The sequence below is a fragment of the Molossus molossus genome, unplaced genomic scaffold (assembly GCF_014108415.1).
Source record: "Molossus molossus isolate mMolMol1 unplaced genomic scaffold, mMolMol1.p scaffold_m16_p_8, whole genome shotgun sequence".
NCBI lineage: Eukaryota > Metazoa > Chordata > Mammalia > Chiroptera > Molossidae > Molossus > Molossus molossus.
In genome coordinates, this window is record NW_023425402.1 from 100,149,115 (window position 1) to 100,175,061 (window position 25,947).

At 44.6% G+C, this 25,947-nt stretch overlaps 1 protein-coding gene across 1 annotated transcript in view; it reads right to left on the minus strand.

Moving 5' to 3' along the window:
- Positions 1 to 2,051: 2,051 nt before the first annotated feature.
- ZBTB2 (zinc finger and BTB domain containing 2) overlaps positions 2,052 to 25,947 on the minus strand; it is a 30,449-nt gene continuing 6,553 nt past the window's right edge. Inside the window, exons 2-3 of the mRNA XM_036249438.1 lie at positions 14,538 to 14,722; positions 2,052 to 4,798 (exon numbers count right to left, since the gene is read on the minus strand). Of these exons, the coding sequence (XP_036105331.1) occupies positions 3,427 to 4,798; positions 14,538 to 14,710 (1,545 nt within the window). The 5' untranslated portion in view covers positions 14,711 to 14,722 and the 3' untranslated portion in view covers positions 2,052 to 3,426. The remainder of the gene's footprint in view (positions 4,799 to 14,537; positions 14,723 to 25,947) is intronic.

A 25,947-nucleotide genomic window follows, 5' to 3' on the forward strand; every position in this document is an offset into this window, starting at 1 on the left:
TACACGCTCTCGGGCGGGGCCTGTAATGTTTTATCAAGGCCTCCAGGAGATTCTGTTGTGCAGTTTTAGGACCACTGTAGTAGTATGAGACTATAAAAAGGATTTATGTTAATTGCCTCGATGACAGAATAGGTTAACAGTTGAAAAAGCCCCCACTCCAAACACATGCCACCCTCCCCACCCATCCGCCTAAGTGCCTGTATCTTTTTAAAAAAATATGTTTTTATTGATTTTTTAGAGAGCGAGGAAGGGAGAGATAGAAACATCGATTGGCTGCCTCCCTCACGCCCCCTACTGGAGCTCAAGCCCGCAAACTGGGCATGTGCCCTGACCGGGAATCAACCCAGGCTCAGTCCAGGGGACAATGCTCAATCCACTGAGCCACACCAGTTGGGCTGCCTGTATCTTTTATTTATTTATTTCTTTATCCTCACCCGAGGACATTTTTTCCCCATTTTTTTGTTCAGATAGAGTGGGAGGGAGAGAGAGGAAGAGAGAAAGAGAAACATTGATGTGAAAGGGACACATCGACTGGCTGCCTCCTGCATAACCCTGACCAGCACCGGGGACCAAACCACAACCAAGGTACGTGCCCTTGACCGGAATCGACTCTTTAGTCCTTGGGCCAATGCTCTAACCACTGAGCAAAACTGGCCAGGGCTGCCTGTATCTTTTTGAACACAGCAATGTGGTACTTTACCTGAAACACGTGACTGAACCCTGACATATTGAACTGCACGGTTCATTCTGAACACCTCTGCATTTCCTTTCTCACAAGGTGAAATTACAAAAAACAGTAGCGGCCAGTTCCCATGACTTTAACAAGGCGGCTTGGGGTCCTCCCTACTCTACATTTTTGTATCATTATCCAAAGATGCATTATCAGTGTTATTGAAAAATAATTGACAGATACTTTTTAATGGTAGTAATTTCTTCCCATTAAAGCTGTATTTCCTACAGTAAAATAAAATTCTACGGTACTTTACAAAACCCATTTAGCAACATTTGTTGAACGAGTGAGTCATTTTTTATTGTTTCCCCTGTGAAAAGCGAAGCCACAGACCCCGCAGCAGCAATAAGGGCTAGAACGACAGCGCAGGTGAATTCCGAAGCGTCGGTGTTTGTTCATACCATCCACTGAAATTTCCAAAGCGTTAGTTAATTGGTACCATCAGAGACTCAGAACATATTGTTAAATGTATAACCTCTTGGAGTTAATTAAATAGGCCCGAAGCAATCCATGGTAGGGGGGTGGGCTTCCTCATCTGTACCCAGCTGTTTTCGGAGGCACTGGCGTTGTGCAGGACAGTCATAGTGGAAGTGGCCGAGTGCTGGCACTGAGCCCCTGCACCCCACGTATAATGAGTAGCTGAACACAATGCCTGTCCCTCCCCTCCACCAAGTTGCTGGAGCTGAACGGGGCTGGCTGGCATCTTGCCCTTACCCCTCTCTCCTCACCTACCAGACCTCGTGATCCCCACCACTTCCTAGTCTTAAGACCCTGACTTTTTGGCTGCACCCTCATCCCTTCGAGGCAGCCTGCGGGGGGTGTGGAGGGCCGTGGAGGCTGCCCCCATTTCCCCTTTCATTGGTATTCAGAGAACCAAGTTGACACGAGACTCTCAAGTTAGATGTGAATATAGTTTTTTCTTTTCTAAAGAAATCAGTGGAAACCAGTCGATATGTAACAATCTAGGTCCATGGCGCATGAATGTGTGTCACCTTTAGGCAAACACTCCTTGGCCTCTTTTTCTTCCTCGTAAAAGAAAGTTGGGTTAACACCATGTCCAGACCCATTCCTGGCCAAACTCTGACTGTTTATAAGCATCTTCATTAGAGTTTACTCATTTGAATCTCACAATATTGTCACACAATGCAGTTATCAATATCTTCATTTTACAAAAGTGGAAAATGACATTCACGTCAGGAAATCACCCCAAGTTTGCAGACAGAGGAGATAGAGCAGAAAGGGGCTCCTTGGGCAATGCCCTCAGCTGCCCCTCTGTATATTTTTGGGTTGACAAAGTAATACACAGATAAAATTATATTCCCATTTAATTAAAGGTTTATTCAATGAAAGTATGTATAAAAACTTACAAATCTTAGAACTCAACGATACATGAAATAGGATGACGGGCTAGTCAGTTTTAACATATACGTACAGCACGGCTAGTAACTGTCCTCCCCTCTCCCCTTCGGTCCTTATTTCTGGCTTCTGTTTTGTCCTGCGAGACCATTATATCATTGGCCTGAGGAAAGATTAATGGACCAATTTTACTGTTTTCAGGCCAACAGAGGAAATTTCAGGTGTTAAAAACAAAACTGGAGACTAAATATCAAAGCCACGTTTTTTCCCCCCCAAACAGCAATTAGGTTTTCTTGGTCCTGATTTCTCTTTGCCATTTTTGATGTTTCAATGAATGTTGCCAGTAAACTATTTGCATTAATTTAAAAAACCATTAAAGCTACCACATGTTCTGCTCACAGCTTCCCCGATAAGATCCTGTATCTCTTTTCCTGTAGTAGACACACTAATTTAAAAGCAGCAGGTTGGTGCTAAAATAAACTTACCACTGGCAACTGCTAGAACGGCATGTCAATGTTGTTCAGAAAGACCATCTATAGAATAGTACTGTCAAATCTGATTTTTAAAACCAATTAATTTATCAAAAACGAAAATACAGTGTTTTGTTGTTCAACTTTGAAAGAAACCAGCCATTAGATAAGGCATGTGCATCGGTTCACCTGTTTGTAGCAAGTATCCGCACGTTTTCTCTTACAAACACACAAACTCACAGCTTGTCATGTTTTATCCAAAAATTAAGATTGCCATCACATTATTACTTTTGCTCTGCATTTTGTTCAAGTAGGTTTCTTAACTAATAATTTTTCTTGACTGGACATAATCTCAAAGAACGCATTCTGAACCGAGACACCTGGGGGTAAATAGTAAGAACATTCTCTGGGGTTTAAGGTTTTCCACACCAAGATTTTGCATAGTAAAGAACCCAGCTGTGTCTCTAAGAAGCATGCTGTATTTTCTGACATTGTTTTTCTGAGAAGGAAGACACTACCCAGGGAAGGTCATAATTTTAGCTTACCAAATTGCATTCTGGTTGTTTGGTTTTGTTATATACCCTTCATTAGTTCCAAGTATGCTTTTAAATAATCTAAAACTCAAAATCCACTTGAGTTTATAAGTACTACTGGCTGTTATCTTTCCGATATCCCCTGAATGAAAGTAAATGTTCCAGGTTTATAATGCACAAAGCCTTTGCGGAGGAGGGGCTGGGACGGTGGGAAGGGAGAGGAGAAAGGGACCAGGGACTTGTTTGTATCATGCCATGGAGAACTCTAGTTCTGAACTGGGAAAGGGAAGGAAGACAGTCTTTGTAAAAATGACAGTTTTAAAAAGATAAGTAACATTCAGTCCAACAACACAGCTTCCTGTTCCTTTTTAATGCTTGCTAACACGGGGTGGTCGGGTTCCGTCACTTCAGAGTCCCCACTGCCCAGGAGAATGGACCGCCCTTCGTCCAGGGCAAAGACATCCGAGTTCTGGTTTTGGCAGGAGTGTTTAACAACCTCGCTGGGAGTCGAGAACGTTTTGTCACACAGGTTGCATTTGTAGGGCTTGTTCGTTTGTACCAACATGTTGTCCATCTGGCTCCCTTCCTCGAATGTGCACAGCTCCAGGGTCTGTTTGTCCACCATGGTGTACGTGTCAATGCTCTGGTTGAGGCACACGTGCCGGGCAGCCTGGTTGGCCCTGCAAAAGCTCTTGTCGCAAGTGCTGCACTTGAAAGGCTTCCCGGTGTGTATGTACATGTGCTCCCTCCAGTGGCTCTTCTGAATGAATTTGCGTCCACAGATCGTACACTCGTACTTGCGCCTCTTGACCTCCCTCTCCTGGTCCGCCTGCTCCAAGTTGTCAATGTCCGCGATGTCCGAGGGCGGCGGCGTCTCCGAGTGCTGCTGGCCGTCGATGATGGGAGAGTCTGAGATGTGCTGCAGCTCACTGTCGCTTATCATCCCAGCCTCAGGCACTTCCATGGTGTCTTTTCCCAGGTCCGCTGCGTTGCTGCAAAGAGACAGGGGCACGCGGCCTTCTCCAGGCTGGCTTGCGGTGAAGGGGACCCCGGTGTGAATCTGCAGGTGTTCCCGCAGACTGCTCCGGAGGGTGAAGCGCCGCCCGCACAGGTGGCAGGCGTAGTACTTTGGGAAGCTGCCATTCCTCTTCATGATGCTCGGCTTGACGTGGGCGATGGTGAGGGATGCGGGCTGCTCGTCAGAGGAAGAGGCCTCCAGATTGGTCTCCTCCCCGGGAGCAGCGGGAGGAACAGGAGTGGAGACGAGTTCTGGAGACAGAGAGGTCTGCAGGGGGTCTGAGGGAGTCATATGTGTCCGATTCACCTGGGTCAGATTTGAAGTCAGCTGAGAGAGCTGTGCGGCTTCGGGCACCTGCTCCTGGCTCATCCTGGAGGTCTGGGGCCGTGGTTCTCGCCCAAGTTTTTCAGGCGCTGAAGCAATCTTGGTGGCTTGTCTCAACTGATGATCTGCAATCTGAATGCCATACAAGGAAGAAGCCAGCGGGAAAACTTGGTCAGGGTGAGAAAAGGCTCCTTGGCTGGCCAGGCTAGCTTCCTGGATCAGAGGGTAAGCATGCAGAAACTTGATCCCCTGTTCTAAGCGAACCGGGTCAATCAGCTGAGGTGCCATCTTTCCAGTGTACATCAAATGTAAGAGATAGCTGAAAATATCGGGCTGTATGTCGGTTGGTTTCAAACGAACACATTCACTGAAAGAAACAAGTAAAAAGTCTATAAGTCAATGTCAATGATGGTCTCACATGATAATATCAAGCCTGAAGGAAAAACAAGCACTTTTAAGAATAAAACAAGATTCCCATTTCTTACTGTAAGTTTCATGAAATGGAATGGAATACTCCAGAAGATAATGGGAATCTATATAATTTAATGTTAATTATATTAAGACTAGAGAGAAATACAATAAATATATTTTAAAGGGCTGAGAAAGGAAAAGTTCATGTTCAGTGTGATACCCTAACCCATATACTCTTGAAGCAGTTGTTCTCCTAGTAATTTATGTAAAATTGCATTGCACCTAGTTTCATGGAGAGGATCCATTGCTTTCCATCAGTATGAGTGGCCTGAGACCCAGTAATGGTTAGGAACCACTGACCTGGCAGATCTTTTGGCTAAAGGTCTAGAATTCTGTATTGATCCAATGCCATCCAGAGCTCAGCAGGAGATCTTTTAAAGTAAGTCAAACAATCTACCTTATTAAAAAAGTTTCTTTATTTGTAAAATGACATGGGGAGCTTGACTAGCATGAACAAATGCCTAAGAGCAAGACAAAGCCCAGTTGGTTCTGTGTTCTGCAACTCTCTGATCTGTGCCCAGCATGATGTGGAAACGCTGCAGAGATGGGAACCGAAGGCCAGCCAGGTTCCAGCTCTAGCGCAGTCGGATCACCTGCCCAGCACTGCTCAGAAGTAGTTCTGGGCCCAGGCTGGGGGAGCTCAGTTCATTAGAGTGTCATCCCGATACGCCAAAGATTCGGGTTCGATCCCCGGCCAGGGCACATACAAGGTCAACCAATGCATGCATAAATAAATGGAAAACAAATTGATGTTTCTCTCTAAAAAAATCAATTTTAAAAAAGTGGTTGGGGGACAACTCAGTTTCTTATCAAATGCTATCATCATCATCTTAATTGCTGCTGGGCTTTCTAGGCATTACCTCACTTAACTGCCACTCATTTCTCATATTACAGACCAGCGACTGAGGCTCAAAGGGATTCATACCTTGCTCAATATCACAAAGTTAGTAAGTGGTAGAATAGGGATTTAAATCTGAGTCTAATTCCAAAGTCTTGACACTAAGATTCTCTAGAGCATTATAACAATCCTGTGCAGTAAATGAGGCAGATTTTTTTTTTTTTTAATCCTCAACCAAGGACATTTTTCCATTTTTTGTTCAGGTAGAGTGGGAGGGAGAGAGAGGAACAGAGAGAGAGAAATATCGATGTGAAGGGACACATCAAGTGGTTGCCACCCGCACAACCGACCAGGGCCAGGGACAAACTGCAACTGAGGTACGTGCCCTTAGCGGGAACCGAACCCGGGTCTCTCAGGACTGCAGGCCGACGCTCTAACTGCTGAGCCAAACCGGCCAGGGCAATGAGGCTGATTTGATTACAGTGATACCTCGGTTCTTGAACATAATTCGTTCCAGGAGGACGGTCGAGAACCAAATTGTTCGAGAACCGAAGCAATGAAACCCAATAGGAAATAACGGAAACTGGATTAATTCGTTCCAAGCCCCAGAAAATGCCTATTTACTGGCCTAATTTGTATATAATATGTAGAAAAACATAAGTCTCAACAAGAAATAAAAGTGTACAGTATGTCTAAGGGTTAAATTCAGTGTAAAGCGTGACTCTCTCCACAAAGCGTGACTCTCTCTCTGCACTCACACTGAGGACGCAAGCAAGGCGCGCTGGGCCGAATGAACGCCATTCGGCTCAACTCGGCTCATCTCGGAAGTTCGAGTTCCAAATATTTGTTCGGATTCCAAGACAAAAGTTTCTCGAATCTCCTGGTCGAATACCGATTTGGTCGAAATCCGAGGCGTTCGAGAACCGAGGTATCACTGTACTCCCATTTGACAGACATGGAAACTAAGATTCCAAAAAGTTAACTGATCTATTGAAGGCACCTACAGCAGATGTGCTATTGTTGATTTTCTAACTCTTAGACTGTAGTTTGCATCATCCCAGAAAAGGTATCCTGATTCAAGCAGCGACAATCAAGAGGTCCCCAAGGGCTCTTGCTGGACCTTCAGCAATGACAGAAGTTACACTGCATCATTGGAAATCAATCAGAGCCCTGGCTGGTTTGGCTCAGCGGTTAGAGCGTTGGCCTGCGGTCCAGAGAGACCCGGGTTTGGTTCCCGCTAAGGGCATGTACCCTGGTTGCAGTCTGTCCCTGGCCCTGGATGGGTCGTGCGGTTGGCAACCACTCGATGTGTCCCTTTCATGTCGATGTTTCTCTCTCTCTCTTCCTCCCACTGTATCTGAACAAAAAAATGGAAAAATGTCTTCGGGTGAGGATAAAAAAAAAAATCTATCAGATATAGCTTTATATCTTTTGGGGCACGTGCTATCATCCACTGAGTGAATATACTCTACAGACCATGCAGTTTCAACTCCAAAACAAAGACACCTTCCTTAAATGCCTTTAGATTTTATAATTGTTTTTTAAAAATTTGTGAATAATTTTTAAAAATTTAGCCCTGGCCGGTTTGGCTCAGCAGTTAGAGCGTCAGCCTGCGGTCCAGAGAGACCCCGGGTTTGGTTCCCGCTAAGGGCACGTACCTGGGTTGCAGTTTGTCCCCGGCCCTGGTTGGTCGTGCGGTTGGCAGCCACTTGATGTGTCCCTTTCGCATCGATGTTTCTCTCTCTCTCTGTTCCTCTCTCCCTCCCACTCTACCTGAACAAAAAAATGATAAAATGTCCTCGGGTGAGGATAAAAAAAAAAAATTAAAATATTTTTTATTTTCAATTACAATTGACATACATTATATCACTTTTAGATATACAACCCAGTGATTAGACATATTATATAACTTAATAAGTGATCACCGCAATAAATTTCATACCCATCTGACACCACACAGTTATTAGATTATTGACTATATTCCCTATGATGTACTTTACATCCCATGACTATTCTGTAACAACCAATTTGTACTTCTTAATCCCCTCAGCCTTTCCCACCCATCCCCCACAAGCCCCCTGCCATCTGGCAACCATCAAAATGTTCTCTGTATTTATGAGTCTGTTTCTGTTCTGCTTTTGTTTTTTAGATTCAATTGTTGATAGATATATTTATTGTCATTTTATTATTCATATTTTTAAATATATTTTTCCTTCTTAAAAAAACCCTTTAACATTTATTGTAATACTGGTTTGGGGGTGATGAATTTCTTTAGCTTTTTCTTGTCTGGGAAGCTCTTTACCTGTCCTTTGATTCTAAATGATAGCTTTGCTGGGTAACACTTGTTGTATGTCCTTGCTCTTTATCAATTTGAATATTTTATGCCCAGCCCTTCTGGCCTGCAAAGTTTCTGCTGAGAATTCAGCTGACAGTCGTATGGGAACTCCCTTTTAGTTAACTCATTGCTTTTCTCTTGCTGCTTTTAAGGTTCTCTCTTTGACTTTAACCTTTTGCATTTAATTATGATGTATCTTGGTGTGGACCTCTTTGGGTTCACCTTGTTTGGGACTCTAAGCTCCCTGGACTTATGTGTCTTTATCATTCACCAGGTTAGAAAAATTTTCTATTACTTTTTCAAACAGGTTTTCAATTTCTTGCTCTCTCTCTTCATTTGGCACCACCATGATGCGAATGTTGGTACAGTTTAAGTTGTCCCACAGGCTCCTTACCCCGTCCTCATTTTCTTGGATTCTGATTTTTGTTGTTCTGATTGGGTGTTTTTTGCTTCCTTATATTCCCTATAAATTATTCATCATTTCAGTGTATCCTTCATTTCTGAATAGTTCTGTTTTATGGTTTCCATGTCTTTTTTCAGCTATTGAAGTTCTCACTAAGTTCCTTGAGCATCTTTGTAACTATTGTTTTCAACTCTGCATCTGTTAGTTTGCTTGCCTCCATTTCGTTTACTTCTATTTCTTGTTTTTTCACTTGGGACCTGTTTCTTTGTCTCCTCATTTCAGCAGCCTCCTTGTGTTTTGTGTGTGTGTGTGTGTGTGTGTGTGTGTGTTTGTTTTGTGGTATGTGCCCCTAGCGGGAACCGAACCCAGGACTCTCTGATCTGCAGGCCGACGCTCAACCGCTGAGCAAAACTGGCCAGGGCTCCCTGTGTTTGTTTTTATATATTAGGTAGAGCTACTACATCTCCCAGGCTTGGTAGAGTGGCCTTTTGTAGCAGGTGTTCTGTAAGGTCTAGTGGCACAGACTCTGATCACTCAAGCTGAACACTCAAGGTGTGGCCCCTGTGTGGGCTTTGTCCATCCTCCTCTTATAGTTGAGCCTTGATTGCTGTTGGCATGCCAATGGGAGGATTTACGCCCCCAGGCTGATGAGCTGCAAGGACTGGCTGCAACCACCGACCATTGCAGAGGTATGCTGGGGCCCACCCCACGAAGGACTTCAGCAGGGCTCTGGTTCCCGAGGAATCAACACTTGGAATGTGTCGCTTGTGGAGGTGGTTAGGTGGTGATGCTTCAATGTGGTCGTAAGCTGTCCACTGGGTGTGCTGGCTCTGCGGCCTCCTGAGAAGTGCCTGTGTTCTGCCCAGAGCCTCTCGGCATGCGCTACAAAGCAATCTGCAGGTGGCTGCTACTTGTGCTGGGCTTGGAGGTGCCCAGGAGAAGCCAAGCTGTGAACCAAGGCCAGCTGCTGCTAGTGCCAGGCGTGGGACCACTTAGCAGAAGATATGGGCACAGTGAGACCAGATGTTGCTTATTTGAGAGATTTTAGGGAAGTCCAAAGCATAAAGCAAGAGAGGCCATTTGTATGGAAAGATCACTGGAAAGAGCTTGAGTGGGCCCAAAAGTTGGGCAGGGCAGGACCCCAGAGCAGGGTAAACGGTGTTAGCCAGGTTGATGGAGACTCAAGTATGGTGCCCGCCTGCCAGTTCTGTGCAGGAAGGGCCCAGAAAAGGAACAATGGCTTTTGCCAGCACTTCTGTCTGCGAGAAAGCTGCCCCTCCAGTTCTCATCCTGATGCCAGACAATTCAGTTCCTTCCCATATGTCCCTGGTGCCTTTCAAGGTGCTGCCCCACATTGGAGCTCAGAAGGAGTGAGTCCGAGTAAATCCATGCCTAGTCCCTTTAAGGGGAACTGCCTGGGACTCCAGAGGCCTCCATTCCCCTCAGCCTCAATCCTGCTGGTTTTATAGCCAGAAGTTATGGGGATTTCTCTTCTTGGCACTAGAACCCTGGGGTAGGGTCCACCCCTGAGAGGGGACCTCCACAGCTGAGATACCTCTTCCAATTTTTATCTGCCACGTGTGGGCGTGGGACCAGCCTTTTCACTGTCTCCGTCTTCCTACCAGTCTCGATGTGGCTTCTTTTTTATATCCTTAGTTGTAGGAATTCCATTCGGCTAGATTTCAGGTTGGTTCTGTAGTTGAGTTGACATCTTGATATTGTTGTGGGAGGATGATAGTACCGCGTTTACCTATGCACCATCTTGACCAGACATAATCAGTTTTTATTACACCATTTCTTACTATTATAACTCTTTCTGGCTCCTTTAGCTGTTTTATCTTACTAACAAATAGTTTCCAATATGCTAAAATATTAACAGTATACTCGGCTCTTTTACATTTAATGTGTTGTTCTATTAAAAAAAGGGGAAAAGTGACTTTAGTAGGAATTTATGACAAAAAAGATTTGAATAATTATTGTATTGACATATTTCAAGATTAATGCATACACATAATTATGTGAAAAATATCTGACTACAAAGCATGAAGGCCAAAGAATAAAGATCAGTCATAAAAAAACAGCATCCCCTGACCATACAAAGGGGAAGAGTTACATGACTATTTAAAAAATAAAAACCTACAGATTATTCGTATCTTTACTTGGACTATTTTTATGATCCTTTAAGTTATTTATATTTCCTTAAATAGAAATGAAGACATAGTTGGTCTTCCCATTAAGCACAAGGTGAGTGCCAAGAATACTTTGTGTACTGTAACATATTTAGATGCTCTAGGGAAGTTCAGTATTCAGAATAAAGCTTCAGAGAGTATGTGCGGTGATGAACACTTTAATAATTTAAACAATCAACCTCTGGTCATGTGAAGACATGACCGGAGGGGATGTTCCCAGGGCCAGGCAGAGGCCCGGTGAACTGCGAAACCTTAGGCCCTTAGGGGTGCAGATCAGCCCCAGAAGAAGTCTGGCACCTCTCCGCCGGCCAGGACGAAATAGTCCTCCAGGTGGAAGGAAGGGTTAGAGTTAGTGAGCCCTTGGCCAAAATACAAAACTGAGACTATCATTTTCAGCATCCATGAGAGGTCCCAACAGTTGTAAGTTTAATAATTTCCGCTTGTTATTGTATAGGTTGTTCTCTGTCGAAGCCTGTGAATGGGGGTGACTGGACAGTACACATCTCAAATTTTAAAGAACTATATGTAGCTTCTGAGGGCCAGGAAGAGATGGGGCTGGGGAGGCTCCAGCCATACTTCAGCCAGGGAAACAGAAAGATTCCCAGGGGCCCTGAAGAGTTGGTGAGGAAGGCAGGGTCTCTGGGAGGTTTCCAGACACTAATTTATCTTGATTTCTTCATTATAATTGTTTTTTTAAGCAGAAGCACATACACACAGACACGCAGACGAGCTGTTTAAGAAGCCCAGCCATCCACATCCTCGACTGCTCTCACTCCAGGCAGCTGGGCCTCCTTTCGTGAGCGCTCAGCCCGCTGCGGGCCACTGTGGTCATTTCCAAGTCCTCTGGGAAGGACGCAGCTCCCTACAGTACAATCACACCCAAGTGGCCCGGTCTGCAGGTCTGCTCGACAGACACCTTCATGTAGGCAAACGGAGTTTAGCACAGCTACAAGCCTTTCCTATACATTTCAGTCATTTACAATTTCAATTTTTCCTTTACGTTCCAGAATCTTAAGTTGGGCTTAAATCTGAAAATACAGATTTTCAAGTGTCAGACACTGTCAGAGGCTGTACTTTGCAAGGCCTATATCAGTAGTTTATTTTTGGGAGCTGCAAGTCTGTAGTCCTGCATGACTGAAAACTTACCACTTAGAGTAGCGTTCACGGGATAGAGACATCTAGTGGTCACTACAGACAAAACACTCTGCAAAGTGTGAAAAAAGTATGTTCTCAGCCTATCTCTTAAGTAGCCAGGCGGCTGTTCCTAATGGCTTGCAAAAAAAAGGCCCTGGCCCTGGCCGGTTTGGCTCAGCGGTTAGAGCATTGGCCCGCGGTCCGGAGAGACCCGGGTTCGGTTCCCACTAAGGGCACGTACTTTGGTTGCAGTTTGTCCCCGGCCCTGGTTGGGTGGTGTGGGTGGAACCACTCGATGTGTCCCTTTCATGTCGATGTTTCTCCCTCTCTCTCTCCCACTCTATCTGAACAAAATGTCTAAAAAATGTCCTCAGGTGAGGATTAAAAAAAAGGTCCTGGTTTAAAACCATGTCTCTGGTCTTCACCCAGTATATGCCTTGTGCGACGAAGTAGGCAAGGCCGCTGGGTGGCAGCCCAAATGGCACGTGCCACCTCTGCTGCAGTAACACACTATGCTTCAACTTGGGACTCCTGTCTACACAGATATCACATTCCCGTGCTGGAAAGTCCTTGACTCAGCACCAGACACTTAAGATGAGTTTCTTGCATCTATTTAAAACTCATTACATTTTATTCTTACTCCTCAAATTGAAATTCTTCCCCTTTTCAAGACAGGTTTAATTCATTGTGTTGGGACAGTTAGGTACAAATTAGCTGTGAAGTCAGTCAGTAAATGAAGTCAAGTCTCTGACAACGAAATAAAAGGGAGTATCTGTAGAGTCACAAGACAAAACACATCAGGTGGCTATGTGCACAAACACCTGAACTATACACTGCGAAATTAGAGAGATTTGTAGAACCCAGTCTCTGCCCTCAAGAATCATATAAATGAGGAGGGGAGGAAAGTAGACAAATAACAACAAAGGGAAAATGGGCAGATCTTGTAAGATAGTGTCAAGTGCTAGGGAAAGTGAGAGAGAAAGATAGCTTTTGATTCTTTTGGTTCACTTGGTCAGAGGAAGGGTCCCAGAGAGGTGAACTGGGACTTAGTGGGGAGACATGATACCACCAGCAAAGTGTGGTTCAACATGGACAGCAGTGTGGTGGTAGCGGGGTGGGGGTTGGGGTAGGGGGTTGGGTGGGTGTGGTGGTGGAAGGGGGCATAGAATGGATAAATGGTGATGGGAAAAAAGTGTGGTTCAGGTGAAAGTGGGGTGTCCCACTGGGGCGCAGCTGGAGATGAGGCGGGAAGGGGGTCAGACCCCCCCCTGCAGGGCTTGGAGAGCCAGAACAAGGGATCTGTAAGCTATTCTGACATGCAGTGGGTACCTTCAGGTTTCCCAATCACAGGAAGTCGATTCCTGATCAAAGGCGCACTGCAATCAAAGCAGTGTTCAGGAATGTTAATCTGACAGTACTGTGGGGAGGATTAGGGGATGGAAGTAGAAAAGGGAAGGGAAAGACTAATATGAAAGGTATTTTGATGAAAACCGGATCGGGAACTGATAAGACTTGATTTTGAGTTTTTAAGTAAGGGTTTCTCAAAGATAAAAAAGTGGTGAAGCCAGGAGGGACCTCAGGCAAGACTTAATTGAGTTTTAGATATGCTAAATGAGATAAAAGAAGGAAATACAATTGTAAATGTCTGGCAGGCAGCCTGGGGCCCTGGGAAGCAGATCAAAGTCGGAGTTGTAAACTGGTTTCCAGCAGAGGTGAGACCCAGGAAAGCGAACACCCATCAAGAGTGCCCGAGAAAAGAAGAGCCCAGGTCAACACTCACCCAGAGCCACGGAGGGCAGAAAACACAGCTAGGCAGAGCTACCAAATGCAGCCGATGACCCTCAGGAAGGAAGAAGACAGTGGCAGATGCTGCAGAGGACAAGGGTCAGAGACTGAGGAGAGAGGAGGGGCTCTGATGAAGAGGTGACCTTTGAGGAATGATTTCAGCAGAGTGATGGGGCAGAAACCACCGTGCCCACGGAAAGGAAGAGTGTGGGCGGAGGCCAGTACAAGTGAGGCCACAGATCACCCTGGAGAACTTTCTAGTCAAATAAAGAGCAGCATCACAACTCAGGCAGACAGCATGTAAAGAAGTGCTGATTCTTCACAGACTGGGGGTTGGAGGTGGGGGCTTAAAAGTATAAAATCACAAGTACAGAATAAAGACTAAGGGGTGGGATTTGGGGACTCGAGGGCTGGAGGAAGATCCTTTTCCTTAAACACCGAGGGGCCCTCTGCTCCAAAACAGGAGAGATGGGAAGAAAAAGCCAAGTAAAGATACTGAGACTGAGACATTTTAAGAGAGAAAAGAAGAAAATTGGGGGAATTAATGCCACCAAGCTTCTCATTAGAGGAGACAAGGATACATACTGAAGTGGGGGAACACTGCGGGAGCTGAGGCTGGGTTAGGGAGAGGAAGAGGTGAATGAGGTCAGGCAGCAGCTGGCTTCCTAATGGACCTGACTTGGCACCTAGATCATGCAGGTGACACTGGCGAGGGTCCCTGGAGGGAGTGCTTGAGGCTCGAAGGTCCATGATTCCCAAGTGCTACTGGAAGGATGAATAACCAAGAAGGGTGAGGGGACAAGTCAGGTCATGAGGAAACGGGGAGCCCAGGAGCCCAGGGACAGGCGAGACCCATGGTCTTGCTGAGGGCAAAGAGCAGGTTCAGCGGGACAGAGGACCATGGAAGTTCAGAGTCTGCAGTCATTAGATTATCACAACCACGTTAGTTACCTGGTCTGATGGACAAACAACATCTTAAAGTAATTGGAGAATGAAGCAAGAACTGATTTGTGTGCCTTGAAGTACACATCGCCGATGGCAACCGTGCAGTCACACAGGAAACCAAACTCTCGCTGAGCGTTTAACTGTTGCAGGAGAATAAGTCCATGGTTGGCCAAATCCATTTTTTTAAAAATCTGCAAAGCAAACAATTTTTTTTTAAGAAAGACGATTCACAAACAAGTATGTGTCCTTACAGTCACCAATAGTAACGATCACAGGTAACATGCCGGGTACTGCTGCGAGCGTCCCCTATGTTCATTCACTCCGGCTTCCCAACAGCTCTCTGAGCAGCTGTCATAACTCCTGGCTCACTGAGGATGGCACTGTCGGAGTTCAGAGTTGCTTGATTTGCCCAAATTTACAGATGGTTTAAGGGGAGGAGTCAGGAAATGAACTCAGGTAGTCTGCCCTCTGGACACTAAGTATTCCCAGATCATTTAGTCTTTTAGTTTAGGATTCCAAATGCAAATTTTAATGATCAAATCTCCATAGAGATCAATTAAGATGCTGGGTGGGGCCACAGCAGGGCGGTCCTGGGGGGTGCAGATGGAACTCAGTTTGGGCAGTTTCCCAGACCCTACTGTGGCTCAGGCTACCCCTGGCCGGAGATAGTAACTACACACCATTACTCCTGGGATGCTTATACTCCCAGAGTAAGGAGGCTGAGGGGGTGGGGGTGGGAGGGCGGGTGTTCTCCCTCCTTTTTTGTGGAGGAGGAAACAGGCTTAGAGGTGTGAGCAATGTGGCCCAGACCATCTAGCTAGATGGTGGGAGGTCACTATTTAAATTTGAATGTTCTGACTCCAGATTCTAAGAGGGTCATTCCTCACATGTCACCCTAGCAAACCACTTGGACTGACTCCATCTATAGCAGCAGAACTGACCAGAGGAGCTGATTAATCAAAGCCATCGACGGCTCCTTCCCAGAGTCAAATAGCATTTATAAAAACCACGACACACAGATCAACATCATCCTTAACAGTATACCTAACGCTTAGAAAGATTCTTTCTCCGAAGGTTCAGATCAAGGCAAGGATGTCTGCTCTTACTGTTTAACATGGTACTGGAAGTTCTGGTGAGTATAATAAAGCAGGAAAGGAGCTAAAAGGCATTCAGACATGAAAAGAAAAATAAAATTGTCCCTATTTGCAGATGACGTAATTTTTACGTAAAAAAAATACCAAGGGATGTACAAAAAACTCCTAGATATAATAACAGAGTTTGGCAATGCCACAAGCTTATCAGATAAACATATAAAAATCAATTGTAGTCCTGGCTGGCTGGCCTACTTGGTTGGAGCATTGTTCTGTACACCCAAAGGTTGCGGGGTTCTTTTCCCAGTTGATGTATGTAAGGGGGGCAGCTGATCGATATTTCTCTCACATTGATGTTTCTCTCTCTCTCTAAAAAAAAAAAATCAATGAAAACATATCCTCAGGTGAGGAATAAAAAAAAAAAAATCAGTTGTAATTCTATATAGCACTAACTTTGAATTTGTGGACTCTGAAATTAGAAATATTACATTTACAATCACTATAACAAAAAGAAATACAACATGTAAATCTAACAAAGCATAAATAAGACCTGTTTGTTGAAAACTACAAAATGCTCATGAAAGAAATAAAAAAAGATCTAAATAAATGAAGAGACATACTATATTTCCAGTTAGGTAGATTTAACATGGTAAAAATATTAGTTTTTTCCCAAATTGATACATAGAGTTGATACAATTCTTATCCAAATCCAAGTAAGATTTCTTTGTTGATATAGACAGTAATTGCTACAGTACTCAACTGTGTGGTTAGTGGCGGGATAAATACAGGTCAGTGGGATAGAACAGAGGAATCAGAAGTAGACCCACTCAAATATGCACAATTGATCATTTAAAAGGCACAATGACAATTCACTGGAGGAAGAAGAATCTTTTCAACAAATGGTCCTGGATCAACTGGACTTCCATAGGCAAAAAAGAAACTTGACTAAGACTAGTAACCTTAACCATATATAAAAGTTAACTCAAAGTGGATCACAGACTCAAATTTAAGACACCACAGAATAGCTTTTGGGGAAAAAAAATAAATGGAAGAAAACCTTAGAGATCTGTGGTTAGATATAGAATTTTTTGTTGCTGTTGTTAATCCACACCTGAGTATATTTTTCCACTGATTTTAGAGAGAGTGGAAGGGACGGAGTAGAGAGAGAGGAAACAAAGAAAGAGAAAACATTGATTCGAGAGAGACACATTGATTGGTTGCTTCCCACATGACCCCTACCAGAGCAGGGATTAAACCTGCAACCCAGGTAAGTGCTCTTAACCAGAATGGAACCCTCATGGGCTGACACTCTAACCATCCAGGGCTAGATGTAGAATTTTTATACTTGACATCAAAAGTACAATCCAGCCCTGGCCAGTTTGGCTCAGTGGTAGAGCGTCAGCCCACGGACCAGAGAGGCCCAGGTTCGGTTTCCGCTAAGGGCACGTACCTCGGTTGCAGTTTGTCCCTGGCCCTGGTTGGGGTCTGTGGGCGTCTCTCTTACATTGATGTTTCTCTCTTTCCCTCCCCCTCCTGCTCTATCTGAAGACAAATGCAAGAATGTCCTCAGGTGAGGATAAAAAAAAAGTACAATCTATACAAGGAGAAATAGATGAACTTTAATTCTGAGAAAGACCTGTTTAGAAAATGAAAAACAAACAAACAAAAAACACAAAGCTAAAGACTGGGAGAAAAAATTTGAAAGCTTTTGCAAACTAGCCCTTTGATAAAGAACTAGTCTCTAGAATATACAAATAATTCTCAAAACTCAACAGTAAAAAACCAATTGAATTAGGAAATGGGCAACAGACTTGAGGGAACTTGAAGAGATGTACAAATGGCAAATAAACACATGAAAAGACGTTCAACACATTAGAATTCGGAAAGCAAATTAAAACCACAGTGAGATTTCACTATACACAAGGAAGGACGGAAGGACGGAAGGACGGACGGAAGGAAGGAAGGAAGGAAGGAAGATAACACTACCGAGTGCTGGCCAGGATGCTGAGGACCCGGATTGCTCGAACGCTGCTGGTGCGAATGGAAAGCCCAGTAGGCACTCCGGGGGGCAGTTAGCACTTTCTTAAAAAAAATGAAGCATGTAAATACAGTACTACCCAGCAATTACGCTCATGGACATTTATTCCAGAGAAATGAAGATGTACGTTCACACAAAAACCTGCACATGGGCCCTGGCCGGTTTGGCTCAGCGGTTAGAGCATAGGCCTGCGGTCCAGAGAGACCTGGGTTCGGTTCCCGCTAAGGGCACGTACCTCAGTTGAAGTTTGTCCCCGGCCCTGGTTGGGTCATGCGGGTGGCAGCCACTCGATGTGTCCCTTTCATGTCGATGTTTCTCCTTCTTTCTCTCTCCCTCCCACTCTATCTGAACAAAAAATGGAAAAAAAAAACAAAAAACCTGCACATGGATATATAAGCAGCTTTATTCTTAATATTCAAAATCTAGAAACAATTCAGATGTCCTTCAATGGGTGAATAAAGTGTGCTATGCCCCTGCAATAAACACTACTCAGCCACAGGAGAAATGAACTACAGATACATGCTACGATGAGGGTGAACAATGCTGAGTAGAAAAATCAATCCCAAAAGGTTATATACTGTACAATTCTGCTTATATAACACTCTTAACAATACAGAAATGGAGAACAGATTTGGAGAAGAGAGGGGAGAAAAGGGAAATGGGTTCTGCTATAGAAAGGCAACATGAGGGTTCCTCATGGTGATACAAGTGTTCTGTAGCTCAGCTGTGTCAATGTCAATATCCTGGCTGTGATAATTGTGCTCCAATTTTGCAAGATGTTTCCATTAACAGAAAAAGGGTAAAGGGTATATGGGATTCCCTTATCACTTCTTACAATTGCACATGAATCTATAATTATCTCAAAATAAAAAGTTTAATTTATAAAAAAGCCCACTACACATAAATTAATTAGCCAGATTAGAAAACTTCAGAATTATGCAAGCTACTATGGAGAATGCATTCCCAATAAACTTTAAAACAAAATCTGAGCAATTATTCAGTAAGTGAATTCCCCACTCTCCTTCCTATTCTAGGGATGAACTGACAGATTAAGAAATTAGCAAGTGTGCCATAAAAGAAATGAATCGAGCCCTGGCCAGTTTGGCTCAGCGGTTAGAGCGTCGGCCTGCGGTCCGGAGAGACCCGGGTTCGGTTCCCGCTAAGGGCACGTACTTCGGTTGCAGTTTGTCCCCGGCCCTGGTTGGTCGTGCGGATGGCAGCCACTCGATGTGTCCCTTTCACATCGATGTTTCTCTCTCTCTCTCCCTCCCACTCTATCTGTACAAAAAATGGAAAAATGTCCTCGGGTGAGGATAAAAAAAAAAAAAAAAAAAGAAATGAATCGAATGAAATAATACTTTAAGAGACTGATGAGGTTACAAGGCAAAATCCAGGATGTCGAGTTTCATGTCTTCTACCAGAACTGCATCCACATTGCCATAATTTGGGTATAAAGATGTAGACTGTGTCTCACTGGAGTGTGACATCAATGGTATGGGTCAGGACTTAGTTCCCTGGCGTGTATGCCAGAGAAGGTGAGAGCACTCAGGTAAGGAAGGGGAGACAGAGAAAAGGCATGGGATTCATGATGAAAGCAGAGATGTTGCCAGGTTGCAAAGTAACCTGGATCACAAAAAAAGCATTACTCTATCCTAACCTCTACCAGGATATAACTGTAGAAGCATGTCTTCAAAGTTGGTCTCTGAAAAGTGCAGAGCACTTCCTTTTCCATCTTATTATCACTAACCTGCTTTTCTTTCTTTCTTTTTTTTTTAATCCTCACCAGAGGACATTTTTCCATTTTTTGTTCAGATAGAGCGAGAGGGAGAGAGAGGAAGAGAGAGAGAGAGAAACATCGACGTGAAGGGACACATCGAGTGGCTGCCACCCGCACGACCAACCAGGGCTGGGGACAAACTGCAACCGAGGTATGTGCCCTTAGCGGGAACCGAACCCGGGTCTCTCTGTACTGCAGGCCGACGCTCCAACCGCTGAGCCAAACCGGCCAGGGTACTAACCTGCTTTTCTATATGAAAAAGTATATCCTCGAAGCGCAAACTGTGATGAGCTGCTTTGTCATGTACTCTGACCCTGATTACGATCATCTATATGGCAGCTTCAGGTGTCGCTGACAGTAGCTTCAAGCACACTGACACATCACTGGTATTCCCTGGATGTTATGATGATGGTGCCTATTGTTTATGGAATGCTTACAGTTCTTCATTAATTGCCATATGCCACTCATTTAATTTCACACTAACTTAGCTGAGCTATTTGAGCTATTTCTACCCACATGTTACACAGGAGGAAACAGGCTTAGAGATGTTAGGTGGCTTGCTCAAGATTATAGAATCCATAAGTGCAAATGGGGCCATTTGATGTGTCACAGCACACAACTGCAAGTGTATTTGTTTAAAATTAATGAGAAATATTCTTTTTATTGCTGCTTTTATGTTTATGTACTTGTTATAAGAGATTCAAATATTATGAACATTCAAAATAGGAGAGCTATCTGTCCACCCTCAGTTTTCCCACACTCTGGCCAACACTGGGTATCACTACCTTTTTTTTTTTTTTTAATCCTCACCCGAGGACACTTTTGCATTCATCTTCAGACAGAGCAGGAGGGAAAGAGAGAGGAAGAGACAGAGAGAAACATCGATGTGAGAGAGACACATCGAGTGGCTGCCACCCATACGACCCCGACCAGAGCCAGGGACAAACTGCACCCGAGGTATGTGCCCCTAGCAGGAATCGAGCCCAGCTCTCTGGTCCAGGGGCCAATGCTCTAACCATTGAGCTAAACCAGCCAGAGCTCATTACCTTTTTAAAGTTTTTATTGATTTTGTGTGTGTGTGTGTGTGTGTGTGTGTGTGAGAGAGAGAGAGAGAGAGAGAGAGAGAGAGAGAGAGAGATTTGTTGTTCCACCTATTTACGCATTCAGTGGTTGTTCCTTGTCTGTGCCCTGACCAGAGAGCGAACCCGCAACCTTGGTATATCAGGATAGCTCTTTAATCAACTGAGCCACCTGGCCAGAGCCCCAGATATTACTTTTTAAAGAATCTTTGCTGTCCTGGTCAGATAGCTCAGTTTGGTTAGAGCATCATCCCGATATGCCAAGGTTGTGGGTTCGATCTCTGGTCAGGGCACAGACAAGGAGCAACCACTGAATGCGTAAGTAAATAAGTGGAACAACTCAATGGTTCTGTGTCTTTTCCTTCCTCTTGCTCTCCAAAAATCAACTAAAAAAAAATCTTTGCCAATATCACTTTTGTTTTTACCTTCCATGGATATAATGATAAGGCAAAGAATATTTCATGTTTAGTGATCATTTATATTTCTTCTTGTATCTCTTCAAAAGCTGTACCTGTTTTTAAAATCAGATTGTTAGCTTTTTTTCTTTTTGGTACGTGCCCCTAGCGGGAACTGAACCTGGGACTCTCTGGTCTGCAGGCTTAAGGCTCCAACAGCCGTGCCAAACTGGCCAGGTCTGCTTCTTTTCTTATAGAGCTTTAAAATCCTTTGTATGTAAGGAACATGGGCCCTTTGTCACAGCTTTTGCTAATTTTTTCTGTCTTTATTTTGTTTTATAGAGATTTTTGACATATGTAATTTTCTATTTTAATGCCATCAAATTTATCAGTATTTTATAGGAGGGTTTTGAGGTTTTGTATTAACAGATATATATTATCTCCTTCCAAATAGCAAACTGTATAGCTCCCTCTCCTCCCCTGAACAGACGAACAAGCATTTTATTCAGGCCATAAGAATGAAGCCATGATAAAACTGTGAAGTATTTCTTTTTTAAGGGTGTCTACTAGTTATTTTAGTATCTCAATTTTGGAATCTCCAGAATAGGAAACACACTGAACATGCCCTTCCAATACAGAGGTGAGAACACGTGTGCAGGGGTCTCAGAGAAGTGAAACAAACAAGAGGGGGAGAGACAGAGAGAACAGGCACATGTTCACCACGCACACGGGAAAAACATCACACACAGATCAATTTTTTTTTTAACCCTCACCTGAGGACATTTTTCCACCTTTTGCTTAGATAGAGTAGGAGGGAGAGAGAGGAAGAGAGAGAGAGAGAGAGAGAGAGAGAGAAACATCGACGTGAAAGGGACACATTGAGTGGCAGCTGCCACCCGCACAACCCAACCAGGGCCGGGGACAAGCTGCAACCAAGGTACGTGCCCTTAGCGGGAACCGAACCTGGGTCTCTCTGGACTGCAGGCCAACGCTCTAACCGCTGAGCCATACCGGCCAGGGCACACACAGATCAATTTTCAAAATCTTTTAGAGACTAAAAGAGTCTTTCTCAGGAAGAAAAAAAAACCCAACCCTCCTAGATTCTTACATTTGTCAATGAGCCTGAGATAGAGAGGGAGGAGGGTGGAGCAAGGGGACCAGGCCTGGATTCAGTTCCCACCCAGTCCCGCCAGGGCCAGCTGACTGTACTGCCCTTTTCTTTTTTATTAAATTTTTTTTAAGCAAGAGAGGAAGGGAGGGGGAGAGAGAGATAGAAACATTGATGAGAGAGAACACCAACTGGCAGCCTCCTGCATGCCCCCCACTGGGGACTGGGCCCAGGACCTGGGCATGTGCCCTGACCGGGAATCGAACCAGTGACCTCTTGCTGCATGGGCCGATGCTCAACCACTGAGCCTCACCGGCCGAGCACCGTTGCCCTTTCTAAACCTTTCCTCATCCTGGCCCCTTCGCAATCATTCCCATGCGGCCTTCCTGCAGAGAATGCTGCACGGGCTGCGGATGCAGCATCTTCACGGGCCCTCCCTCCTCAAGGCAACTCCACAATCTTGTGGAAATGGATGTCCGCTCTCCCACCCCATCGACTGCTCAGACAACCTCCCCAGCCCCCTGCGCTGAAATGGCTCACCAAGGTCACCGAGGACCATGGTTTCCCACCCCCATGGACTAGTAGCTTATTCCACTGATTTGCGGCACTTAATGCCCCTCCACCCGCACCAAATATTCTGTGCCTGGCTCCTAGGCCAGAGCTATCTGGTTTTGGTCTCACCTCTGGCTATTCTATTTTAATCTCCATCAAGATTCCTCTTTCCTGGTGCAGCTCTGCCCTTGGTCTACAGCCCACTTCTCGTTTTGTGGGCTCTCTTTAGTGATCTGATCTACTTCCACTTGGCTGTCCCACAGGAACCCTAAATCCAATCTGGGCAAAACAACCCAAATCCTCCCCTGCCTTCCACCCCCTTTTTTCCAAAAGGATTATAAAAGCCATAGACACAAACCTGTTCCTTCTGTACCCCAGCTTAGCGCATGGTGCCATCGTCCACCCCTTGACCAAGCCAGGAATCTCAATCCAGTTTTCAGGCCCCCCCTTCCCTCATCCCTCACATCAGTCAGGGACACACATCCCACCAACCCGAACCCTAGGTCACCGCCACGCCTTAGCTCCACCTCCCCACTCATCTCCTGTTTCCAGCTTGAGCGCCCCGCTAGTCCATCCACAGTGACCTTCCCAAAGGGCAAATGTGATGTTCCTATCCTGCTTAATATCCTCCTGTGACTCTCTACTGCCTTTGGGATGACACCCAAATTCCTCAGCATAGTTTATCGAGCTTAAAAACCCTTTGTATGTAAGGAAAATGGGCCGCATGACCCAACCCCTGTTGAGTCAGCACCACATGCTCCAGTGCGGATCTAATCTCATGGTTTCCAGACTTCGGATTTCACAGACCTACTGAAAACCAACCAACCAACCAACCAACCTCGAACCGGGGGCTCCAACAGACTGGGGGCTCCTTCTTTATTTTGCAAGAGAATATATAAAATATTCACATACCTGGTAGGGGTGGGAGATTTTTTAATATAAATATGTAGAAAGATCATAATGTCAGAATACCTTTCTAAAGGAAGGGCAAGTTTGGCACCATATTCAGTATATGGGGAGAAAATATTTTAATGCAAAGACATCACAACATAAAATTTTACTTTATGAAACTAAGTTGTGCCTAGTTATTTTCTTGACCCAAGACTGTTCTGCGTGGTGATCTTTTTAAAGAGCTCATTAAGTGTCCCAATTTGTGCTGAAGTCCAAGCATTATAAAAAATCCAGTTTCATCCTGGCCTGTTAATAACTCAGTTGGTTAGAGCACCACCCAGTACGCCAAGATTGCGGGTTTGATCAGGGCACACACAAGAAGCAAACAATGAATGCATAAATAAGTGGAACAACAAATAGATGTTTCTTTCTCTCTCTTCCTTTCTCTCTCTCTCTCAAATTAATAAATAAAGAAAAAAATTGTTTCATTTGAGCATGTTAATGATGTTATTTCTGGAAATTCTGGATGAACTGAGCTAAGAAGAAGAAGGACACACACAAGGTTCTTTACCCACAAGGTTCTGAACGCCCAGGATGTTTGCTGGGGCCTCACAGTCTGTAACAGTCAGTGCTGAGGTGTCACACCCAGTGCTGGGCAGCTCAGCAACCTGATTTCTACACAGTCAGGAGAGGGGGCCTGTTTGAACAGGGCGTTAGACCCCTGTGCTGGATGTACACATGCCACTTCATGGGGACTCACCACTGCCACCTGCCCCATCCCCCAGCTCTATTTGTCCTCTGCAAAAATTTCCGGAGGATCCACAGATTAGAAGGCTCTTCCTGCCTCTGGATGATTTGGGATAAAAGTTCAATTTCTAATGATCTTAGATTAACCTAAAATATTCTCATCAATTTGCTGTGATATATACAGACTTTTAGAGAGAGAAACATAGATATGAGGACGGAACATCAATCGGCAGATGCCTCCTGCAGAGCCCCACACTGGGGCGGGGTGGTGGTGGTGGGGAAACATCGATGTGAGAGACACACTTACTGGTTGCCTCCAGCACAACCTGACTAAGGACTAAACCACAACCTAGACACATGCCCTTGACCCAAATGGAACCTGAAACTCTTCAAACTGGCCAGGGCGAAAGACTGTTTCAATTTTAAAATGTCACTTTATGTATCTTCATGCTAACAATTAAGTTCTGAATAGTGCTTTATAGTTTATAACCCTTTATACATAACATTTAATCCTCAATAATACCATGGTATAGCCCTAGCCAGTCTTGCTCAGTGGTTAGTGTCAGCCTGCAGACCAAAGGGTTGAGGGTTCGATTCTTGGTCAAGGGCACATACCTGGGTTGCAAGTTCAATCCCCAGCCCCAGTAGGGGTCATTCAGGAGGCAACTCATTGATGTATCTTTCTCTCCTTCCCTCCCTTCTACTCTATGTAAAAAAAAAAATGGAAGAACATCCTTGGGTAAGAACCAAAAAACAAAAACACACAAATAAACCACCACAATATATCATCTTCTTACTATTCGTTATTAATTATAACTAATAATCACCACACTGATAACAAATGACCACTGATGTGCTAAGAATCAGATATCCTCTTTCCAGAAGAAATTTAGACTTAGAGAAGTAACTTGCCCACAGGTAGGGCTAACTCTTCAGAAGCAGATTTGGGAAGTGGTCAGATATCTGGCTTTCTAAGGTGCCAGGCACAGTGTATGCAATGCTATGCAGAATACACAGAGTTCCCGGGTGCAATCAAATAAGTACCCAAATTTATAATAGCCAACTCTGATAAGAGCTATCAAAGAAAAATATAAATCAATATGAGGTCATAAACTGGGGTCTAATTTGGGGGTTGGGGGTCAAGGGAGGCTTTTGTAAGGAAATGCCAGTTAAGTAGATAAAGAATGAGAAGAGTTAACTGGGCCAAAGAGAGTATTCCAGGCAGAGAGATCAGCATTTGCAAAGGCTCCAAGATAGAAGAGAGCAAGATGTCACCGAGGAATGGAAAGGTCAACGTGGCTTTAGGGCAAAGAACTAGAGAAGGACGAGGCAGGATGAGGCTGGAGACTCAGGTCGGTTAAGGATTTTGGTTCGTTTCTTAAAAGCCACTGAAGGGGAATTCCAGCAGGGTGACATGATCAGATGTCTGCAATTGCAAAAGTAAATAAATTGGGGTGGTGATGGTGGTAAAGAGGCAGGTAAGGGGAGACATGTTATAATTGGTCCAGAGGGGAGATGACAGACCAGGTGGGGGTGATGAAGACAGAGGGGGAAGAGAGGATTTGGTAGATAAAAAATCATGGACTACCTGATGGATTAGATGGAGGAGAATGGGGAAGATCCAGGCGTCCAAGATGACCCCTAGATTTCTAACCTGTGTAACTGGATAGATGGTGGGGCTCTCTGCCAGGAGAGGGAACACAGAAAAAACCCAGTTTTGTGGGGGAAGATCATGTAG